We start from the raw sequence: 22,287 nt of genomic DNA on the forward strand, positions 1-22,287 counted from the left end.
AGCTGGAAGGTGTTTGAGAAGGCAGCAGTTGCTAAGGCTTGGCTGGCTGTGCCTCTAGAAAGATTCCAAAAATGTGCAGGCTGTGTGTTGGTTCTGATGGAGGGAGCTTTGTCAAGGGCTGAAAAGGCAAAGTTGTAAATTCTGCCCTTCTGTTTTCATGGAAAGCAGACATTGATAATCTGAAGCCCACACATTTGTATCACTGCCATAACTAATGACTTGCATTGATGCTCAGTCCCATTTGTTTGGTCCCAGGGAAGGAGAAAGTCCTTAATAAATCAATGAAATTGTCATTTCAAGAATGACACATTCAGCACTGGCAAAGGGTAATTATATTTTATGGGTACTTATTGATTCTGGTGCCTTCAAAGCTCTTAGCATGATGGGGAAGAGAAGTGAATGGGATTGCTCCTGGGAAGTCTTTTAAGAACAGCTGTGAATCAGAGCAGTCACTTCAGAGTCCAGGATAAACTTTGCTGAGCTCTTACAAAAGCTTCCTTTGAAAAATAAGACCCAGTGCTTTGTGTGGAAATGTCAGGTGCCACCTCATGATGCTGACTGTGTGCCAGCCAAAGCTTCTTCCCTCCCCCCTGTGAAAGGGCACTTGGATGTTTGGACTCATCCCAGTGATCTCAGTTTGACCTTTGCTGGTTGTTCCTAATTTAATTCCCGGCGTTCTGTGAGCATGCGGGATCAGAGCGAGTGCTGACCATGCCCAGTGGCTTCAGAAGGTTTGAGGAAGGTAATGAAGGAACTCAGTTACATGCAGCAGGTTCCCATGATGAAAAATTGCAGTGCTGAGTGCATTGTGCAGGAGGGAAATTCATCTTTGGAGAGAAATTCAATGGAAGCAAACTTATTAAGATATCAGGAGAGGATTGTTCTCTGCAGTATCATTTCTAGCACTTTTTTTGCAGTCCAACTTTACATTCTCATTTATGAGACTGTTCTGTCATTACTGAATCTCACCATCAGTGTTTTTCTCTGCTGTATATGGGAAATTGCTATGGTAACATGAAAAAGATCAAAACAGTGGAAATGCATATAACTTAATCCAAAGTTTGCTAGTGCCTGCCTGTGAGCAACCCTTCTCTTGTATAAAATAGGATGTATATTTTCAAGACATGAGGTACTTTGCTCTCTTTTCCCCAAAAGATGCTGGCCTTCTGCATTAAGGGTACCACTGTGTTATTTAGATCCATCTATTTTGTAAGCAGGTTCTCTTCATACAAAGAGCAGGATACCCTTGGCTCCAGTGGGATGTCACCATTCAGTGAGATCACAGTCCTGTGAGCCCAGGGTAAATCTCAGACACTAGCAGAGAGTTGAGGATCCTGCTCAGGGCCTGGTGCTGGTGTCAGCTCACTGGAGGACCCTACAGATGAATGTCTGTATAGAGCTTTGAAAAGTGGCAGGTCAGGTTTGTTAGGTAGTATTGATTAAAGCAACAGAGAACTTGAGTTGAAGCTGTTGATTCAGCTCAGGGGAGCTCTGCTGCCCTGGAGTCTCTACCCAATATACACATCTGAGCTGTCACACTCTGCTTGCAGGCTGCAAGTGCTCCTGCACTGTTGGTAGTGGGGCTTGCTGGGGTTCTCTCAGCCCAGCTTTCTCCTGTGTGTTCAACAGGAGATTTGGAGTTTTGCTATTGGCTGTAATGGGAACAAGGGTGGGTGAAGAGAGAGCCTCAGTGAGTACAGCTGGGCACCTCAGCAGACATCAAAATGCCCTCTGCTTCCCATTCTGACCACTGAAGTAGGCACAGCAGAAAAGCGTGAGGGTCAGACACCCATGCTGTAAAGCAGCATTACAGCACCAGGAATTGGCAGTTCTCCTGGAACTTCTACATCCACCTCATTCTTAACAACCACTCCCCATCATGGCAGTGTGATGTGTGCAGGGAAAAGTGGAATCATTAGGAGAGGAGAAGGGAAGGGCAGGTCAAATTTCTGGCTTCTGTTCCGGGCTCTGCTGCCATCTTGCTGCTTTTTTTTTTTTTGACAAGTCATTGAACTTTTTCAAGCAAAGAAAAAGGAAAAAAATGTCTGACTAAGAACCAAATACACAAGGTCTTTAGCTGAAAGGACCTGCGTGGATATGGAAAAGATAAAAGCAGCAAGGAGGGAAGAAACATTGCAGCTCTGGGTCTGATTTTTTCTGGAATCACTGTTTTGCCCAGTGTTAGTCTATTTATGTGAATCAGGTGCTATTTGATTTTCTCAGTGGTAGAGAAAGGAGATGAAGAGTTGGAAAAGAGGACAACTGTTGTTTTTCCTTGCTGCAGGATAGAACACCTTGGGCTCAATGTTGTCCTTCAGCTCTTGGTTGGGGTTCCTCTGGAAATGGTGCACGGAGCTGCGAGGATCAGTTTTGTGTACGTTGCAGGAGTTGTGGCAGGTAGGTGACACCTCTGCATGCCCCAGGTGGAGGAGCAGTGAAAATGGTCTGTGCTGGCTTTTGAGTTGGAGAAATGTTTTGTGATATTTGGGATTAGGAGAGGAACATTCACTGATCTTCTGTGCATTGAAATCCTTTGCAGAGCTGGACATAGAAAATATGGTACAACTTGACATCTATTTCTATGCAGCCATAGACTCTGTGTTTAGGAGGCCTGCTAAAAATGCACCAACTGCCTGTTATTTTAAAACAGCCTTGCTTTAGATGATCTTCCTGAATGTGGAGTCATGCTGGTCCTGTGGCAGTTCTTCCTCCTTTTGTCCTGTCTGTCACCTTTCTGCAGCCTAAGTAAGCAAGAAGTATTTGGTTGTAGATTGTGAGCAGTGCACAGAAATCTGGAAAATTCATTTCATTATTAAGCCATGGGGTCTGATTTATTTTTAGTTTGTGCTGAATTGCTTTTATTTATGTTTGGAATTTCCAGCAGTTTGGAGGTGATGGAAGCTGACAATAGATCAAAATCTAGTTAAAACAGAAGGAGGGTGTGAAAACAACCAAGAGCTTTACAGTGGAACTCAGTGATTGACTACCTTTGTTCAAGATTTATAGTGTTTGTTTGGTTTTTTCCAGCCACATAATTACTTTTTCCATAATAAGCAGATAAACCCTTTGCAGAATGGGCTGCACTGGGTACTAATAAATTCTGCATTCCAGGAGACAGTCTGTGGAAAGAATAATTGGACTAGGACACTGGATGAGGCATGGTACAAACATCAATGGTATTTAATGCAGAGAAAGGAGTTAGCAGAGCAGCTCCACTGTCCCCTGGCTATTATTTTAACAAACACTAACAAAAGTGGTGCCCAATTTGCAACTTCCCATATAAAGCTTTTCTACACAGATACACCTACCAAACCCTAGGGCTTCACTGATATCTTAGCCAGTTATGAAACATCCTTTATTCTTTGTCAAGTGCCAAGAGAGAGGAAAATGGGTATATTCATGCTGAGGCAATATAAAGATAACTCAGCTGCTAAATAATCAGGAATAGACAAAATGTAGTAAAATGTAGTTGGGCCACAACTTTTATGGTTCTTTCTCATTTGTCTGGCTTTACTAAGAAGACACATTAAGAATGGAAATTGAGGCGCTCAGTGCAGTGTCTGAGGACTTAACTGCAAGTTCTTATTACTCCTTCCTCTATTTCTCATTAACTTTTTCCTTAATGACAGTGTGTAAGAGCTGAGAACTCTCAGGGCCATACAAGGAAGGAGGGAGCTATCAGCAGAGTTGGCTGGTGGAAGCTCAGCACTTTCTTGACCTGGAATCAGATGGGCAATTAGCAAAGAAGTTCATTAGATTCATTAGATTCCAAGGGCTCTCTCAAGATTTGCCAATATGTCTTTTTCCCATTCCCAATAGTCACAAAGATCTTCATTATCCCTTCCTTGTGACAGCAAATCTGCCTTTCCCTCTATCACTTAAATTATTCTTAAAGTCAGCAATGAAAGGAGCTTTGAGCAGATCCAAGCCTCCAACTGGGATAAGAAGAAGCAATGTCTGTGTTTGGCTGTATTGTCATTAGTGGTGCCTTTATGTACTTGACCTGTCATTTTGCTGTCATGTGCGTAGTGCCTCCATCCAGGTTATTTTGGACTAGTTTTACTCTGAAGTTTTACAGGTAATAGGCTGTGCTTTGATCAGAGGTCTGTGCTAAGTTACAAGTCCCCAGCTCCTTCTCCCTGTGCTAATATTTTTCTTGCCAACACGGGAGCTACTTCTTTTTTATCTTCAGGTGAGAAACAAACACAGGCGTTTGTCTGTTTCCTGCTCCCTTGTTCCTTCAATCAGGGAATAAATGCCTTTTTGCAGGACAAGTTTAAAGACACATTGCTGCCTTGCTTGGCTGCTTTTAAAGTAGGTGCAGAGGAATCAATCAGTCACGGCCTTGACAGGACTGATTTGGCTTCATGAGTCAATCAGTTTCCCCCTCCTTCTCCTTCTGCATTCCTGACCTGCAGCAACTAGCACAAGCAGGCCATAGCAGGGAGGTAGGGTAGGAGAGGGTGTGTTTATTTGGTGGGCAATTGTCACAAAGCCTTGTTGTTTCCCCCAGGGTCCCTGGCAGTGTCAGTGGCTGACATGAGGGCGCCGGTGGTGGGCTCCTCTGGAGGTGTGTATGCTCTTGTCTCTGCTCACCTGGCCAATATTGTGATGGTGAGTACCAGAGTGACTGTCTGACCTCAGAGTGAGCCACGTCTGGTGGCCCAAAGGGGCTGGAAGTAAGGCCTGACCCAGCTGTTGGTCATTCAGAGCTTGCCCCAGATAAGAGTCTTTGTCTCAGTGGTGTGGTTCTGGAATGGAAATATTACCTTGCACTTGGTGGCTTGGTATCCTGATAGCTGACAGTTTGCCAGGACAACCTAAAGATGTTGGTAATACAAGATTTATCAGTGTTCTCCAGGCTATCAACTCTCCATGCAATGGCTGACAAATGTTGGAAAAGCAGACTGGCTGTGCAGAAATGGCAGACCTGTTTCTGTCTGGATCTGCTATCTAATTTTAATGAGTATCTAAGGAAGTTTAGCATTCAGTGGATTCATTTGCAGAATATTCCTTATCTCCATTTGTAAAACCCAGACTGAAGATGAACCCTGGGTGATCTAATGACGCATCTCTTTGCTGTTTCACCTCATGAAATACTTTACAAAGGTGAGCAAACACCAGCATTGTCATTCTTCTCAGTTTGGAAACAGGAGTTCGTCTCCAGCCCTCAGCTAGGTGGTGGCAGAGCCCAGCACAGCTGCCCTGGGGACTCCTCAGCTGACACAGGGCATAAAAGGCTTTGCTGATAGAAGATTCATGTGTGTCCTGTACCAGCAATATCAGAGCAGAGTAACCATAAAAATGAGGATAATGCTCCTCCCCTGGGTCTGAGTGGAAAGATAATGTGAGGTGGCTGCAGTAGAGACAGCAGATCTGTTATATGGGTGCTGGGAGATGTGTATGTAGTGGTGGTGGAGCCAAGCCTAAAAGAAAACCTTGTGCTTGATGCTTGTCTGCAGCAAAGTCAGCAGGCTCAGCTGTGACCCACAGTGGTGCTGCTGCAGACAGCTTTGTAACAGCTGGGAAGTGAGGGATATCCTGAGCAGAATTGCTCTGCTTCACCCTCTTCAAGCTTTTCAGAGCATGAGTGAGCTGAGGCTGCTGTCCAAATGAGACATTGAGTGGCTGGCAGAGAGGTCAGGAGGGGAGGAGAGGGGCTACCCCTATAGCACAGGGTTTCTGCTGGGGAATTGCACCCCTACATTCAGTTCTTCCCAGTGTGATTTGTGTTCCTTGCACTGTGCCAAGGACAGCAGGAGGGAGCTTCCTGTGTCTCTCAGGGTGGTAACGCAGACTCTGGGTTTTTAACACCACAATTCACAGGGTTAGAGGGGGACACTGGAGGAAATTTTAGTCTGCTTTAGAGGAACAGGCTCTTCCAGAGATGTGTGAAGAGTTTTCAGCAGTTACCTTCCCTGACTTCTTAGAACATCACAAAGTGATCTGTCATTTCACTTCTCATTGGCCTCTGCCAAATCTATTTAGCGACTGCTACCTTAGCATCTTTATTTCTCCATTATCCACTGCCTCTCTTCTCATCTGAAATTATTTTTGCTGCCTTTCCAGTTCTGGTGGAGGGATGTTTTTGCTTTCCTTTCCCCCCCCCCTTGTCTCCCTGTGCTCACTTGTTATCTAGATGCAATGCTCCTGCACACTGAAAGGCATTGCTGGCTGTTTGCTGCAAAGCTCAGTCTGGCACAGCTGGGGACAGCAGGGACTGTGGCAGGGAGGGTCTCTGGAATCTTCTGTTCCCTCCTGGTAACCAAAGGAAATGGAAACATTCCTGCTTGGAAAAAGAAATATTATTGGAATGAAATACATAAAATAACCAACAGGGGGAAGCAATAAAGCATGTCACCCCAAGGAAAAGAGTGAGGGGAGGGATTCAAAGCAGCTACATGGAAATTAAAAGTGAAAGAGGCAGCACAGTATTAATCAGCATGAGCTCAGAGCTTTCTGACTGGGTTAGATCTCTCTGTGGAGAGAGAAAATCAGTTACTTATTTTGTGGAGGTTGCATTTTTTGCCATCCCAGGTGTCCTTAGAGATAGTCTGAGGAGTTTACAAGCATTCTTTTTATTTCTTCAGTGTGACAAATAGGGAGCTTTTCACAAGAAACATTATTATCTTGGTATCTCAGTCTGCCTTCAATAGGCAAATTTTCATTTAGTCACATAATAGTAATGATAAAATAATAATAATGTTGTCATACATCTGAATTTCTCAAAACATGATCTCTTTTCCTGCTTTAAAATTATGTGCAAGTGGAAAAGGAGAACTTTTAATATTTCTCTATTATTTCTGATTATCATTCAGAGATTTTTATTCCACTATATTGATTAATAACCAAGCCTCAAGACAGAGGAGACTAAGTCCAGGCTTTCTTATGGCACTGTTTCCTTGACATGCTTTTATTGAAGTCTTTATTATTTCTCTGTGCTCTGCCAAAGATCTGAGCTGCAGAATTTCAGGGAGCCTGAGGCACAGAAGGTAGCATTGAAAAAGCACAGTAGGTCTTGAATACACTGAGAAGTTGCCTGACAAGTGACAGATTTAAGTGTATTATCCCTTCAGGTTTGTGTGCAGCATTACTTTGTTTTCCTTGTCTCTTTTCCAGAACTGGTCAGGAATGAAGTGCCAATTCAAACTGCTGCGCATGGCTGTTGCCTTGATCTGTAGTAAGTACCACACAGTGCTTGGCACACGTGCAGCCAGTCCTGTTTTGTTTGTCCTTGTCATAATACTTCATGCTGATTCAGAGGGTTTTGACTTTGCAGCAGTTTTGGTAGGAACTTGCAGCTGGACCTTCTGGCAGCAGGAACCACATTGCTCTCCACTGCAGATTTTGGCTTTCAACACAAGCCTTTGTAAACAAGGATTTGTCATTGGCCAGCATCTGTAGCCTGTGATGTTTGTGAAGGAGCTTAAACATCTTCTCTCTGCAGTCTCAAACATGCAATGCTTTCATAATGATAATACTTGGGTTTCCTAGAGCACGTCCTGTCTGGGGTGGCAGCAGCATTATACCCACCCTGGTGAATTCTCTTCCAGCCCTATCCTCAGGGGGGCACAATAAGGGAAACTAAGCTGTGTGTTCATCACAGACAACTGTCTTCAAATTCTAACTCATTTTTGGTATGCTTTTGGCATAAATTTCAGAAGGTGAATATTCCCCAACCTATCTACACTCTCACAAACCCAGACCACTTTCCAGCCACTGGAGAGACCTCATGTGTGCCACAGCCCTGACATAGCCACAGCTTCCCTGTGCTCACCATACAAGGCAATTTCTCCCTCTCTGTCTCCTCAGGGATGCAGTGCTGCCCACAACATGGACTTAAGAAGGATAAACCTAGACAATTAACTCATTTTTTATTCTTTGTTCCAGTGAGCTTTGAATTTGGAAGAGCCGTGTGGCTGCGATTCCACCCCTCTGCTTACCCCCCCTGCCCCCACCCCAGCTTCATGGCCCACCTGGGAGGGGTCATGGTTGGAATCACCCTTGGTGTTATCATCCTGAGGAACTATGAGCAGAGACTCCAGGATCAGACTTTATGGTGGATCTTCCTTTCTATTTATGTCATTTTTGTCTTGTTTGCCATCTTCTGGAATATTTTTGCCTACAGTCTGTTGGATCTAAAGCTACCTCCCCCTCCTTGAAAACATGGGACTGAAAACTGGAGAGCAGAAGTCATCTGTCAGCTGTGTTAAATGAATGAAGATGGAGGATCTATTTTTGTATTTAACTTGGGAGGATGATTCTTCTGAACACATGAGTGTGCTGGAGGAGGTGCTTAAAGATCTCATGAAAGAATGGGCTGATCAGTTTGTTCACAAATCCAGCAGGTTCTGTAACTCTGGCTGGCCATGCCCTGCAGTTTCTGCCCTGCACCTGGGCACTGACTGCTTGGGTTGTTATCACACATCAATGTTTTCTATGAGATATTTGTATTTTCCAGGTCAGTGCTGGAATTGTGGCCAATTGTTCAGTGAATTTCCTCTATGTTACTGAACACCAAAAGGGAAAAAGATCAGACATTTACTAATTAGAGACTCAAATGGTACTCACAAGGCAGCTTGAGTCTGGTTTCTTTGGACACATCTGATTGTTCAGCCATACCAGTGCCACTGTCTAATTACTTGAATGGTTCCTAAGGTATTTTAGTCTCTGCTGAAACTTGTCTTGCACAACTTTCAAAGGAATCGGCAGAACTTGATCACACAAAGTGATGGAGACTGGTCTTCAACCACAGGTCAAATGAAATTGCACTATAAACATTGGGAATCTTAGAGTGTTGTGGATACCCAGCCAGAAGTGACTTTTCCTGTGCATGTTTCACTTGATTTTCATTAATTATTCCCCCTTCCACAGCCTGCTGTGGCTAGAGGGTGTGGCTGGATTGTTGGGTTTTTTGGGTTTTTTTTGGGGTTTTTTTGAGGGATGAAGAAAAGGAGTGCAAATGTTCATTTGTGGTTTTATCAGATGACAATCAGGTGCTGTTTTCTTCTCATTATTTTTCCGACCACACTGACCTAACACCTGTCCTGCAGTGAGCTCCTAGCAAGGATCTCAACTCTTCCAGCAGGTTCTTACTAGGAAAATGGGACCATGATCACCTCCAGCAGCCCAGGGTGGAAACTATCCAGTCTTTACAGCCATACAATCCATTTGGGGCCAAGTCCACTGAAGGCAGTGGAGTTAAATCACTTTGTATGTAGCACTGGTTTCCCAATGAAGTGGAGAGGGTGTTATTTGCTACAGTGATCATTGTGAAATGGATAAAACTGGTTTTAATATGATTTCTAAAATGTTGAGGATGCCTTCTCCTGAGGCAATGGATGTTCAGGAGCCCCAGACAAGAGTTAGTTGAGTGATGCCTTTTTCTGTAATGTTGGTCCAGCCCAATTCAGGCAATCTGTGAGTGGGCTGTGGCACAGTTCACACAGGTGCCTGCACAGACTTAGGGACCACATGGGGACATCTGTAGCACAAGCAGAGCTTATAGGTACTCTTCTCTGTAAGGTGCTTATTTTGCTTGTCACTTCAGAGAGCTGCCAAATTACAGTCCAGGACTGTGGGTGCCCTCCTTTTCTCTGCCCTTTACCCACCTATCCAATGGTCCGGACAAAGCAGCCATAATAGTCTCTCCAGACAAGCTCCTCTCTTCCTTTTTCCTATTTCCTGCTGGTGCCCAGGCACAGCCACCAGAGTCTTTCACAGCACATCCCACGGGCACCATAGCAGTTGTGTTTGCTCTGTAGAAAAATGTCTCTGTGTTGTGGGCTTTATTCTCTCAGCTATGCTCTCCATGCTGCCAGATGATACCACAAGCTAGTAGGAGCCTGTCCTTCTAGAGGGGACACCCACAAGTGCTTATCAGCTGCCCCCTTCTTTGCCTCTTATGGAAAAGTAACTCTGGGCTGAAGGGTGAAGTCTTCTTCTACCAGATGCACTCATAAAACTTCTGTTGCCTCAGAAGGAGGGGATAGAAAATAACTGCATTTGGAGCTTGGAATAAGCCTTACCTGCAAAAGAAACAATTTTTGGCGCCTTTGTGCACAGAAATGGGATTTCTGAGGGCGATTGCACTTTTCTTGTTCTGCATGGCCAGTACATTGCTCATAGGCCCTCAGTGAGGACCAAGAGGAAGGGATAAGGGCCAGAGCTCTGATCATTTTGGAGAAGAGATTGGTTCCCTGAGCCATTTTACCTCTGCAGTTTGGGTCCAGATCCCAGCAGTCACAAGGGTTCCATGGATTGTTGCAGGTGCTGGCCCAGTGAGTGCTGTAGCTGTGGATCCCCCTGGGAGCAGGCAGGAAGGAGAGTAGGAGCAAGGAGGGTTCTGACATGGTTATCAAGTAAGGAGGACATTCCTTCCCTCACCTATTGCTAAGCCTTTCTCATTACAGATGCCTTGAAAACAGAGGTGACCAGGAATGGGAGTTCTCCTGAAATCTTAGGAAAGCTTTTAAAATTTTGTTAGAAAATTTCAATTGCAAAAAAGCCCAGATTATTTTGCCTATAATTTACCAGAGTGCAATGTGCACCAAGTGACTTTTATTTTTGGTTTCTCAGCTGAAAGCTACTTATTGCCCATGAGTTTCTTACCAGTAAAGGCTTCCATGCCTTTCCTGCTGCCAGTGTGTGCTCCGAGGTGAAGTAGCAAGATAAAAGCTCAAGATCACCAGTTTCTTGAACAGCTTGATCATGGCCAAAATGTCTTTACTCAGCTCAGGAGTGGGAGGGAGCTGAACAGAGTAATGCAGACAGCCTTCCTTGGTCCTTTTTCCATAGGTGAGTGTAGTTTACATGAACTAGTTGAAAACAACTCTGAATTTGATCTTATGACTTACTCTTTTAAACTGTTGTTCATCTTCCTGACTTCATTCTGTGTCCCCATACCCTGCCTGAGCAAGTTTACAAACAACCCTGGGATCAGAAAGGCCAGACTTTAAGGCAGTGTTAGATTTATGGTAGGTGAAAGAATGAAACCCTCTCACATTCCTGTTCATTGAGCTGAAATCTCCTCCCATACATGGAGCAGTTTGTGCACAGAGCCTGTTGTCTGCTAAGAATCAATCAGCCCATGGAGCCAGAAGCAGCATAAAGTGCTTAAGCTTTTAAATTTATTTTTTTTAATCATTAAAATTACAGTGTGAAAACTTGCTATGTTTTTACAGAGTATCGTAAATTCCAGTTATGTTCTTTTCTAAGGCACCCAGGAGTGCCACAGTGCTGCAGCACCACAGAGCTAACAGCAACCAGGCTTTCCTGTTACCTCCAGATGTCCTTGAAGCTGCTGGCTGCTGTTGGAGATGTAATATTCTCCATCCTGCTCATTTGTGGTTCCAACTTGTCACAGTCAGCAGCATGTTCCTGGAGGAGCATCCACTGAGGGACTGGTTTCAGTGATTTGTTGTGGTTTTTCAGCTACTGCCAGGATTTTCTATCAGTGAGATAAACCATGAATCTATTGAAGCTTATGACTGTGCAGTGCTGGAGCAGAAGGCAAGGACTGTCACCAGTGTACAGGTTTGAGCAGAGCACCTCGGAGCAAGTTATTTTACGCTGTGCCCTTGAGCGAGGACACAATACGTGGGGGAGGAAAGGAAAGAAGCGGGGGTGGATTTCCCGTGCGGTGAGTTGATTGCCGCAGAGCTCGGTCGGTCGGTGAGGATGAGGATGAGGAGCGGGGGAGCAGCCGGGGCTGCCGGGGACCCCTGCCGGCCGCGGGCAGCAGCGCCGCACCGGCACCGCCACCGCCACCGCCACCGGCCGGACAGGGCGCTCCCGCAGCCGGGAGGAGCAGGGAGGAGGAGGGAGAAGCAGGCAGATCGAAGTGCACGGCGACTGCAGTGGCACCTGTTATTCCCAGACAGGTAAAGATTAGTGTTACACACAGCGGTAATAACACAGGCCAGAGGAGGGAGAGAGTTGTGATGCAGTGATGGGAGAGGAGGTTTCCAGACACAATCTCTGAGTGAGGTGTAGTAGTCATAAAAATGCTGATGAATTTACTTTTGCTGAGTTTTTAAAACAACATCTTGTGTCACTGTTTCCTTGTCGGTTGATGAGGAATCTTAGCACTTACGTGGCATATTGTGCTTTTTCACTACTTGCTCCTTTGGCAGTAGGAGGTATGTTATCAACGGGGAAGGGGGAAGCTAGAGAAATTGTTACTAGAAATAAAGCTCAGGGATTCGGTATCCCAACACCTTGCTGCTTCTGATGGATTATACTGGCCATGTGTTATGGAGCAGATTGGGCCCTTTCAGTTTGAACTGTGCTCTGGAGGATGGCATCTGATATGTTAGAGCTGGTACTGACATGACAGCTGACCTCACAAGGCAGCTGCTGTTCTCTGCCAATATTTAGTCTCACAAGATGGTGGGTAGGACTTTCACACATCCTTCAGTGAGTGAAGAGCTCAAAGTCTGTTCACAAAGATTCAAGCTCAGCCCAATTGCTCTGGAACACCCATCCCACCCATTGGCTTTGCCCCAAGTGGAACTGGAGAATGGGGACATGGCAGTTCAGCACGAGCCACCTCTGGGGCAAGCTGGGACTGGAGAGCCCAGGCCAGCACCTCTGAATATTGCTGCTCCCCTGCTCCTCTGCAGTGCTTTGTGTGGTAGAACTCAAAGATTCCTTCTCTGATCACTGATGCCAAGAGCTTGTTATAAAGGAGTGCAGTGTATTTTGCAGTTCCATATTAAAGAATCACACCTAAGACAGAAACCAAGCTTATTTAAAGGCAAATGTATTTTAATGTGACCATTAATCATTGGCTTTTAACTGGAAAAAGCTTTCTAATATGCCAGTAGGAGTACAGAAAATTTGCGTTTCAGGGTATTTACACCACAAAGCACAAAATATTCCCTATGATTCAAGTAGCTAAAGTACCTTGTTTTCAGCAAGCTTGATAGACACGTTGTCACTGACTCTCTCCTGACTCCCACAGTGTCTATTCAGTTTGCAAATAAAGCCAGATTTATGCAGCTTTTCTTCTGCTTACACTAGTAATGCTAACAACACATCCAAGTGTGAAACACAAAGCACTAAACTACATAATTTTCTGCCTTAAAATACTGAATAAATGGTACTTTCCCTGTAAAGGGCTAGTAAAGCAAAATGATATTTGCAAGGTAAGATGCTATTGTATGTTTCCAAATATTTTTGTATTGTGTACATTCTGTATATTTTTGTTGTGACAATATTATTTGAGCGCAGAATCCATTAAATTTTTTGTGGTTTTCTTTGTTTTCTGTTTAATTTCTCTTTTATTTATTTTTTTAAATAAAATTGAGTTGTTCTATATCACAAACTAAAAAAAAAAACCAAGAAAGAACTTTCAAGGACAATTTTGTAAGTTTGTCTACAGTTAACATAGTTTTCAACAAAAGAGCCCTTGGTTTGGAGCTCTGCCATGTAATCTTCTAATAATGACATTGGTAACTTATTTTTATGTGTTTAACAGATAAAGGGGAGAGTGAACTGCAGCTTCATTTCTCCACAAGATCTAATGAGGATGCAGAACTGGCTTGGGACATGTATGGAAATTCTGGTGTTGTCCCACCTTTTGGCAGCTGCCCTTCACTGCCGTGACCTCAGAACTGCAGGGAAGTTGACAACATTTGAGTAAATTTTTCTACATTTTTTTACATTTGATTAAATTTCTTTTACTGGGGAGGAGAGTTGTGCTCTTTTAACATCAGGCTCTACTGAGTGTTTTCAAATCTGAGCCGACACTCATATCAAATCAAGAGTGGAAACAAGGTCTCCAGAAAAAAGTAAACCCCCAACTGACTAAAGTAAAAATCCTTCTACCAGTGTGGCAGAGGCTTATTTTGAAAAGTACCTTGTGTTTCTGTTGGGAAACACTAGGTTAAAGTGTAATTTGTAGGAATGAAGATGTATGTAGGAGCAATTCCTGTCAGATGTGCTACTCCAAAGGGAGGCAGATCCCTGCTACCATGTGTGCGACTCAGCTCTTGCTGTCAGTTCTCTGCACTGAACGAAACTTTCTGAGACACTCAAATCACTCTATTCATTAGCTGAGGACTTTCAGCATGAAGGTAAGGTGGGTTTTGTCAGCTTTTGTCAATTAATGCAAAAAGTGTTTCAGCCTACTAGCACCATACATTTTCTTGCTACCTATTCTTCACATCCAACTTACTTTTTTAAGCACTGAGCTCTTTCTTGTGCCCTGATCAGCCAGCAAACTCAACAACCAATGCTCCAAATTTTTTAGAATGTACAGGAGCAACAAAAGGTGACATGTTTTATTGAGTGCTGCTGCTGTACTTACTCATGAAGGAAAACACTTGTTTATTCTCAGAGCTCCTGCAAATCACTGAATGAGGGGTTTGTTTTCTTTCACCCTACTTTTCCTCTCCAATACATTATATGCCACCATGGCTGTTAATGCCACACTTGCAGCTCCTCTGCATTGAGGGATAAATGGATTTCAGCAGGAGACATCAAGGACCACAGTCACTGACAATTTACAGGTGCACTGTTGAGGATTTCAACGTGTTTTATTGTCAGCCTTATTATAGGTTCAACATGTGGTGTCACAGGAAAGCAGCAACTCCTGCTCTCACAGTACAGAGCACCAGCACAAGTGACACTGAACCACGTTAGTTACAGACACTGTTTCAGGGGAGTTCAAACACCCTCTGCTACAAAGGGAACAAACAGGGAATTCTGCTTGTAACAGGTTTGCAGAAATTGCTCTCTTTATGAGGTTACTCAGAGACTTCATAAGTTTTTATTCCAGCTGTAGCCAAAGATTTCCTTCAGGTATTCTGCTGCCTGTGTCCCATGATATGGGTAAGAATCCATTGCTGATACACTGAAATGTTTTAAAGTCTGAGTAATTAATTTGGGAAGTTCATTTATTTCAAATTCTGAAAAAGTCTTAATATTAAATGTTAAAGAAGAAACTCTTTAGTTTCTTCATGACTGAAAAACATAGCATTATTTACAGTTATGCAAAACTGTAATATAAGAACATACAAAGAAGGTCTTGATCACATCTCAGCCTAAGGAAGAAGAGGATACATCAAATAGCCTGGGAATTTCAGGTACCTGTTGTGTGTGTGTATGCACACATACAGGCACATACAAACTGACCACTGCAATGGCTCAGTCTTCATACAGCTACCAACTTGTTTATCCAGTGGCAGCAGAACAAACCAGCAGTTTGAAAGCAGAAACCAGACACAGACTTGGTACCTACCTAGATTCTCATTTCTAAACTAAAATGATTAATTCATTATCTAGATCTATCCAGATGTTTGCACTTCTTTATAAAAACAAAGCAGCCAGATCTAAATTATTTTAAAGATATTTAAATTATTTAGAACAGTGACATGCTTGCCAGGTAAGGGATTTAGGTTTGGTTTTGCAATGACTATAAAAATCAAATGTCATGATTTCCTCAGAACAGGAGCAAGTCAGTTGGAGAATCTGAAAACTCTGCAGGAGTTTCAGTATTATCTGATATGTACACATTAAAAAAGCTCATAGTGCTTTGTCTAAAGCCAAGAAAAGGCAGGTGAAACTACAGCTAAGATTTGACTTGGGCAATACTTTTAAATATAAATTAAAAATCCAGCAATAGCTGCACTGCACAGAAGAAATTAATGATTTATACATAAGATAATTTTAAGCCACTGATGTTTCTCTCATGAATTCCTCCAGGACGGTCACTACGTTCCTGGCCTCTGGCATTTCTGCATGTTCTACTTTCACAATCTTCAGCAGGATGTCTCCACTGCCACAGTTCTTTAGGAACAGGTAGCACTTGAACAGGGCGTAGTGGTTCATTTCAGCCTGGCGGATAAACCTCTTCAGGTTGTTAATGTCCTGGATAGCCTGGCAAAGAGTAACAGAGCATTTGCTTATCCTCCTACATCGCATAAAAACACACTATTGTGGAAAATAAAGGATAAATAGCAGAACAAGCAAAAGCATTTCCAACAGAAATTTTGTATTACTGCTTAAGAGTACTGTAAGAATTGAATATTGTCTTGGATGCATATTATAGCTGGAACTGTAATGATGCAAAATGTGTGGACACAATGTGATGTATCCAACTTGTAGCATGAATTCTATTATGGCAGCTCACCTAAGAGTTGTTAGCTACTGAACCCCTGTTACCAGTTACATGAGACTGTGTGTGCAAGTCCCAGATTAATGATATTTGAAGAAAACAACAGTAACAATGAAGGCAGGTCTTACTTTAAATTTGAGAAAACACCTTTGGAGCATTCACTGAAGAAACTCTGACACTACTTTACAGCTGTTCTTGTCAACTACAGTAAGCCAGCCCTCAAATTAAGCTTCAGAGTTAGTCAGTTAACAGACATATAGACATAATAATAACCTAAAACTTTTATTCAGCGAAAAATAATATTTTGCATGTAGTATTTGCTCCCATAGTAACCCAAATATCTTCTTCAAGTCTTTAACATATATGAACAGGTACCTTCAATTTAAAGTTTTCCAAAATCTGCCGGAAGAGAAATGGATTTCCACCTTCAGCACCATTCACAAAAGCTTGCATCCAGTCCTCACAGAATCTGTTGCTTCCTGTTAAATGTGCAGGAACACAGAGAAGAGATGAGAAAAAGCAAATGAGTTCCACATAAATATACAGCTGTACTCACCTGGTTTAATCACTCCCACCTAACAAGTGATAGCAATATACCTGGGCCAGGAGATGAGTCTGAAGGAAAACCAATACACGTGGAAAAGAAAAGCAAACACAGTGACAGTGATTGCACAAGACTGTGTTCTGATTGGTGAATCCCTTTTCCCAACATTTGTCAAAACCGCAACAGGAAAAAAGTTCTGCAGATTCCCTGAATTACAAGTCATACTTCCCTGAAGTACAAGTCACACTTTCACGGTCCACAAACTAAATGTACTGTGGATTTTATTGCCAAGCATTTTCAACCCAGAATTCCAGTGTGTCTGGTGTAACAAACTACTCTGGTACCTCATAGGAAAACAGAACCTAAAGTTTCTGGGCCTATGATCTGAATATCCTCAACTGCCTCTAAAGTCACAGCTCTCAGCAGCTGATGGATCCAAGGGAGCAACAGGAAGGGTTCCCTGCTGTAATCTCACCTGCATTATGCAGCTGGGGCTGAGGTCCACTACAGTCTATAACCATGGACTTGTGCTGTTCCTCTGTCATGGCAATGCACAGAGAAGTCATTGTGCCTTCCTGGACAAGTCCTTGGAGACTGGCAGCTGCCAGGAACCTGACACAGAAAGTTCTTGTCAACTGCTTGCTCCTTTCCAGCTCCTGCACACTGAGGGGACCGTCAGACACAGTAGCCAAGTTACTCAAAGGTTCCTTGGGCTCTAAGTATCTTTACCTGCTGATGTCCTTTTCTGTTCTTTCATCTGCATTTTTGACTTCTACAGGAGTGTAACTCAGAGCCTTAAACAAAAAAAGAAACAAAGAGGAAAAAAAAGGAAAAAGATGGATGCAATTTCAGTAACTTTTGTAGCTATACTGCAGTTATGAGCAATTAATATGTAATGTGGTACTTTAAAAATTGCTCTTGTCAAGGCAGTACTCTCTATTATTGCCATTACAGCTGGTTCTGCACTCAGAAGAAATTCAGCAGTTATACTCTGTTAGCTATTCCACCCAGAACCTCCTCAAACTCAGGGACTAGAGTTAAGATTAGTCTCTTTTCTGTTTCCAGTGAATTACACAAGACATACACAATATAACATCCCTTTTCATTCAGACAATTATGGCATGGACAGACTGCTCATGCTATTTCTGATTTTCCTACTCTAATTTCAGTGTGGACACCATTAAGTATTTTTTTTTAAGTGACAGAAGGAATTGTTATGTGCTTCTTTAGTAATAAGCAGGGGAAAATGCTTGCTCTGAATTTAAAAAACAAACAAACAAACAAAAAAAACCAACAAAAAGAACAAAAAAATTAGGGTTTTTAATTTCCTCCTGCTGGGAAAGCAAATGAAAGAAATATTTTAAATATTTGGAGTCACTGAGATGCCTTCTGAATGTTTTTTAGCTTTTTTTAGCTAGCCAGTTTTAAATACACTTACAGCATGTAGCAGAGAGGCAAGCTTGTCCTGGAAGAGCTGCACAACCCTCTGGATAGGGCAGATGGCATCCTCAAACCAGCTCCTCAGGTATGGGCTAACACAGGCCTCCAAGTTTTTTTGCTGTAACACATTGAAGCATTAAAACTTTAACTAAAAATCAGATTTCTACATCAGTAGAAGTCTATTGATAATCTACTCAGTCTCAGATAATTGGATGTTGGAACCTTCTTAATCTCAAACCACAGTGAACTAAAATAATGAGTTTGAGATTTATCAGCAATGAAAGGCTCTGCATTTTAAGAAACAGCCAGAACTGTAATATTATGCTATATATTGAAAGAAAACCATGCAACAGCAGATGGGATGACAAAAAAGACTTAAAATGCAGAACTTCCACTAGAAAATTGTGACAAGAAACCCACAAATGTCCTTTCTTAACATTCAGAACTGGTAAGAACTGAGGTGGACATTGATAAGTTCCTTATAGACCATTAGCTTTTATTGGTTACTCTTCTCTCCAGATTTAACGGTAAATGACCTTTAAGAGATTTATGACTGACACAAAAAGGTCCCCCCTTCCTTTTTTTATTTTGACTTGTGTGGCTGATAGCACCTTAGACATTCATTGTACTACAGTGAGTCAAGCATCTCTCCCTGTGTTTCATACTGGTACTTGAAACACCTGTTTTGTCTCTATAGAGTAGATCTTCCAGATGGTTTTAGCAATTAACCTGCATAAATACTAATTTTCACCACTTACAAAAAAAAGTTAGGTCTTACCTCCAAATCAAGATTTATCTTCAGATTTTGAATGTATTTGTCCAGCTCTAGTCTGAAAGTATCTTCTTAAGGAAAATAAGATGCATCAGTTAAGACTTGTATTTTTTCCTTTCAGTATATGGCTGTTACTGACTTTTGCAGTTACTGAAAGGTGTGCACAAACAAGTGATTTCAAGTAGAAACAGACAAAATGACAAGATAATTTATACATCGTGCCCCTCTCCATACAGGCAAAGAAAGTTCAAGGTAAGGATATAGTTCCAGACCTTTCTCTGAGCCACCTAAGAAACAAACCACATATTCTGGAGCATTAATGTCTGATTCCAACGTTGCCATTTCCAGAAGACTTTCTTGTTGGAAACTACAGTAGTAACACCCAACTTTACCTTCTGGTATGCTATGAGAAAAGGAAAAAAAATTACTTTCTTCCAGATACATCACAATAAATGAGTGCAAAAAGCAGACATTATTTCTGAGGTAATTTTAACAGGTAGCACTGTTGGCTCCAATGGCAGTGGTAGGTGCAGCCATAGGTGCAGCTCTTAGACCTTCTCTTTTTTCTTCTGTGTGATAAGAGTTGTTTAAAAGGAAGTAATCATAAACATCTGAAGTATTTTTAAAGTATTCAAACAGTAAATTATTTAAAACAGTACTTTTCTCAAAGTTACTTAAAAAAGGAAAGTGTCTTTGTGTAAGGCTATTATTAACAGCAACAACAGACTGGGAACATGGAATCAGAATTAAACTAAGTGCAGCAGCAGGCAGGCAAGATGTGCCAATGTTCCTTACAGCTCTCATTCACCAATAATGCCAAAGTTTTACCTCAGCCCCACTGATGCTACATTCCCCATTCCTTCAAAGAGCGCTCCTTTAGTAAGGCGCTTAGCGATGAAACTGCGCAACTCCGTCTCCGCTTCGGCGGGCAGGTTGGTGTCCAGCAAGGAGAGGCTTTAAAAACCAGAGGAAATCGTTACCCAAAGGCAAATGTTGTTGTTTAGTGTCTCTCAGGATGTGCAGAACCTGCCTCTAGCAGGGACTCCCTGCGATATCTCTCTGGTGGCAGCTAAGGCAGCTCTGTGACTTCTGACCCATCATGAGCAGTCAGTGGTTTGCCCACTGACCAGGAGTCTGGAGATGTGGTGTCAGCTCATGCTGACCTTCCCAGCAGCTACAGACAAAACACTGCCCTCTTTGTTCCTACATTTCCCCAACTGTAATACAGAGTTTATGGAAAGATGTCTTTTGAAAATTAATAAATGCTTGTTGTATGTTACCTACATGAAAAACTAAGTCAATACAGCAATAACAAGTACTAGTAGGAAAAAAAAAAAAGTTCAAACTCAAGGATGATAGTTTCTGTTTAATACATTACTTGAGCTCTGTATGTGTGTCCATTCCCCAGGTATTCCAAAAGAAATGCCATGGGGACTCCAGAATGCTTTCAGAGGGAGGTTGTGTTTTTGAAAGGAGTGCAGAGGACCTAACAGTGATCTGACAGCAATACGGCAAAGACTTCAAACCGGGGTATTCCCGCGACTGTGCTGCTCTGCGGCTCGGCTTTACCTGAAGTCCTCGGTGGAGGGTGTGTGCGCCACGGTGCCGCCGGCACTGCCATCCCCGGCGGCGGCTCCCGGCTGTGAGGACCTGGAACCCGAGGGATTGCCGGAGTGAGTTTACAGCCGTGACACGCAACAGGGAACAGCGGCTGCAGCAGGGAAAAGGCACGGCCCGAGGGCGTATAAAAGCAGGAGTAGGGAATCCGTGCATTGTGGGAGGGAAAGAATCTCACCGGGGAGAAACAGAAGGGGGGAAAAAAATAAAGGGAATTCAGGGAGCTGGGAACGGCCAAGGCCTGGGCACGGCCTCCCCGCGGGGGAACCCGGCGCCTCACCTGCGGTAGCCATAGAGGCCGTGGTAGGTGCAGCCGTGCCGCTCCGGCCGCCGCTCCTCGCCCGCGCCGCCGCCCTCCTCGCTGCTCTCCAGCTCCCGCTCATCGCCGTCCGGCAGCGCCGGCAGCATCGCGGCCCCGGCCCCGCCTGTGCCGCGGGGAGCCACCGGGCCCCGCTACCGCCCCGCCCCGCCCCGCCGGCCGTGCCGTGAACCCGCCCCGGGGCCCGGAGCTGGGAGGAGCCTTCGGAGCGCACGGGCCGTGTCCTCACCCCACCGGGGGCGGTACCGAGCCGTGCTGAAACCGCTCCGGCTGCCGCCGCTCCTCCGTTTGTGTAATGTACAGGAAAATGCAATACAGGCGCCGCAGTGCCTCTGTCAGTACAAGTAATCCTTCAAAACCGGTCACTGACTTAACGGCAGGATCTACTCAAATCACATTTAGAATTATAGAATGGTTTGGATTAGAAGGGGATTTGGTAGGATCAGCCATGCTGTCTGCTTTTAAAAAGTTCTGCTTCTGAAATACCTTTTCCGTGTTAAAACAGCACGTTTGTTAACCCGGCCTTGTGGCTACCGGGTAGTTACGGAATCACTATCACAGAATCGTTGGGGTTGGAAGGGAGATCATCCAGTCCAACTCCCCTGCCAAGGCAGGGTCACCTGGAGCAGGTGACGCGGGAACACATCCAGGTGGGCTTGGAATGTCTCCAGAGACGGAGACTCCACAATCTCCTTTTGCAGACAAGCCCCGCAGGGAGTAGCTGTGACCCCCAGCTGCACTGGGCCACTGCCAAGGGCTGGACGTGGCCAATGGCTGGACTTGATGATCTTACAGGTCTTTTCCACCCTCAATGATTCTGTGATTCTCTTCTAAGCACCTGGTGGACCTGTAAGTGAGCTGGAGAGCCATGGGGGTAACACAGACACACACCCTGATGGATTGTCACTGTAACAGAGGGACCATCCCCCATCCAGAGACAGGTAACTGATGGCTCAACACATTTAAGTTGGTTTTATTGTGTGCTCGCACCCAGCAACACAGGCACAGCCAGTACCAGAACACTGCACAGAGCAGCCAGCTTCCTGCCCAGTAACATTTAATGGGGAAAACACAGTTTCTCTGTGACATGAAACACGAAGACAAGCAACAGTTTAGATTAGGAGGAAACTCGTTGCTCTGAGAGCGCTAAGGCCCTGAACAGGCTGTCCAGAGAAGCTGTGGCTGCTCCATCTCTGCAAGTGTTCAAGGTCAGGTTGGACAGGGCTTTGAGCAACCGGGTCTAGTGGAAGGTGTCTCTGCCCATGGCAGAGAGGTGGAGCAAGATGGGCTTTAAGGACCCTCCCAGCCCAAACCACTCCGTGACTGTTCCCGTGACACGCTCAGGGGCCGCAGGCAGAGCCGTTACAGCCCCGACTGGGCAAAATGGCGGCGGCGCCGTGAGGCGTCACGGGACAGCCCGGCGGGGGCGACCGCGAGCGCGTCACGTGGGCGCCGCCCGCCCTGCTGGCGCGGTG

The 22,287-nt window shown here is 44.1% G+C and overlaps 2 protein-coding genes across 3 annotated transcripts in view; one reads left to right on the top strand and one right to left on the bottom strand.

The window, feature by feature from the left end:
* The window catches only part of RHBDL3 (rhomboid like 3), a 55,934-nt gene extending 47,772 nt beyond the window's left edge, over positions 1 to 8,162 (top strand). For both annotated transcript variants that reach the window (XM_058817045.1, XM_058817046.1), the window contains 4 exons: positions 2,285 to 2,397; positions 4,514 to 4,614; positions 7,120 to 7,180; positions 7,891 to 8,162. In XM_058817045.1, the coding sequence (XP_058673028.1) occupies positions 2,285 to 2,397; positions 4,514 to 4,614; positions 7,120 to 7,180; positions 7,891 to 8,162 (547 nt within the window). The remainder of the gene's footprint in view (positions 1 to 2,284; positions 2,398 to 4,513; positions 4,615 to 7,119; positions 7,181 to 7,890) is intronic.
* A 6,359-nt stretch (positions 8,163 to 14,521) lies between these two features.
* On the bottom strand, positions 14,522 to 20,959 carry C19H17orf75 (chromosome 19 C17orf75 homolog). The gene is made up of 10 exons (XM_058817044.1): positions 20,774 to 20,959; positions 20,446 to 20,526; positions 19,705 to 19,830; positions 19,139 to 19,279; positions 18,883 to 18,940; positions 18,103 to 18,222; positions 17,394 to 17,458; positions 17,140 to 17,276; positions 16,496 to 16,599; positions 14,522 to 15,882 (listed from the first exon to the last, which is right to left on the bottom strand). The coding sequence occupies exons 1-10, from the start codon at positions 20,899 to 20,901 to the stop codon at positions 15,673 to 15,675; spliced, it is 1,170 nt and encodes a 389-aa protein (XP_058673027.1). The 5' UTR covers positions 20,902 to 20,959; the 3' UTR covers positions 14,522 to 15,672.
* Between the last annotated feature and the right edge of the window lie 1,328 nt (positions 20,960 to 22,287).

Source organism: Ammospiza caudacuta, chromosome 19 (assembly GCF_027887145.1).
Source record: "Ammospiza caudacuta isolate bAmmCau1 chromosome 19, bAmmCau1.pri, whole genome shotgun sequence".
Taxonomy (NCBI): domain Eukaryota; kingdom Metazoa; phylum Chordata; class Aves; order Passeriformes; family Passerellidae; genus Ammospiza; species Ammospiza caudacuta.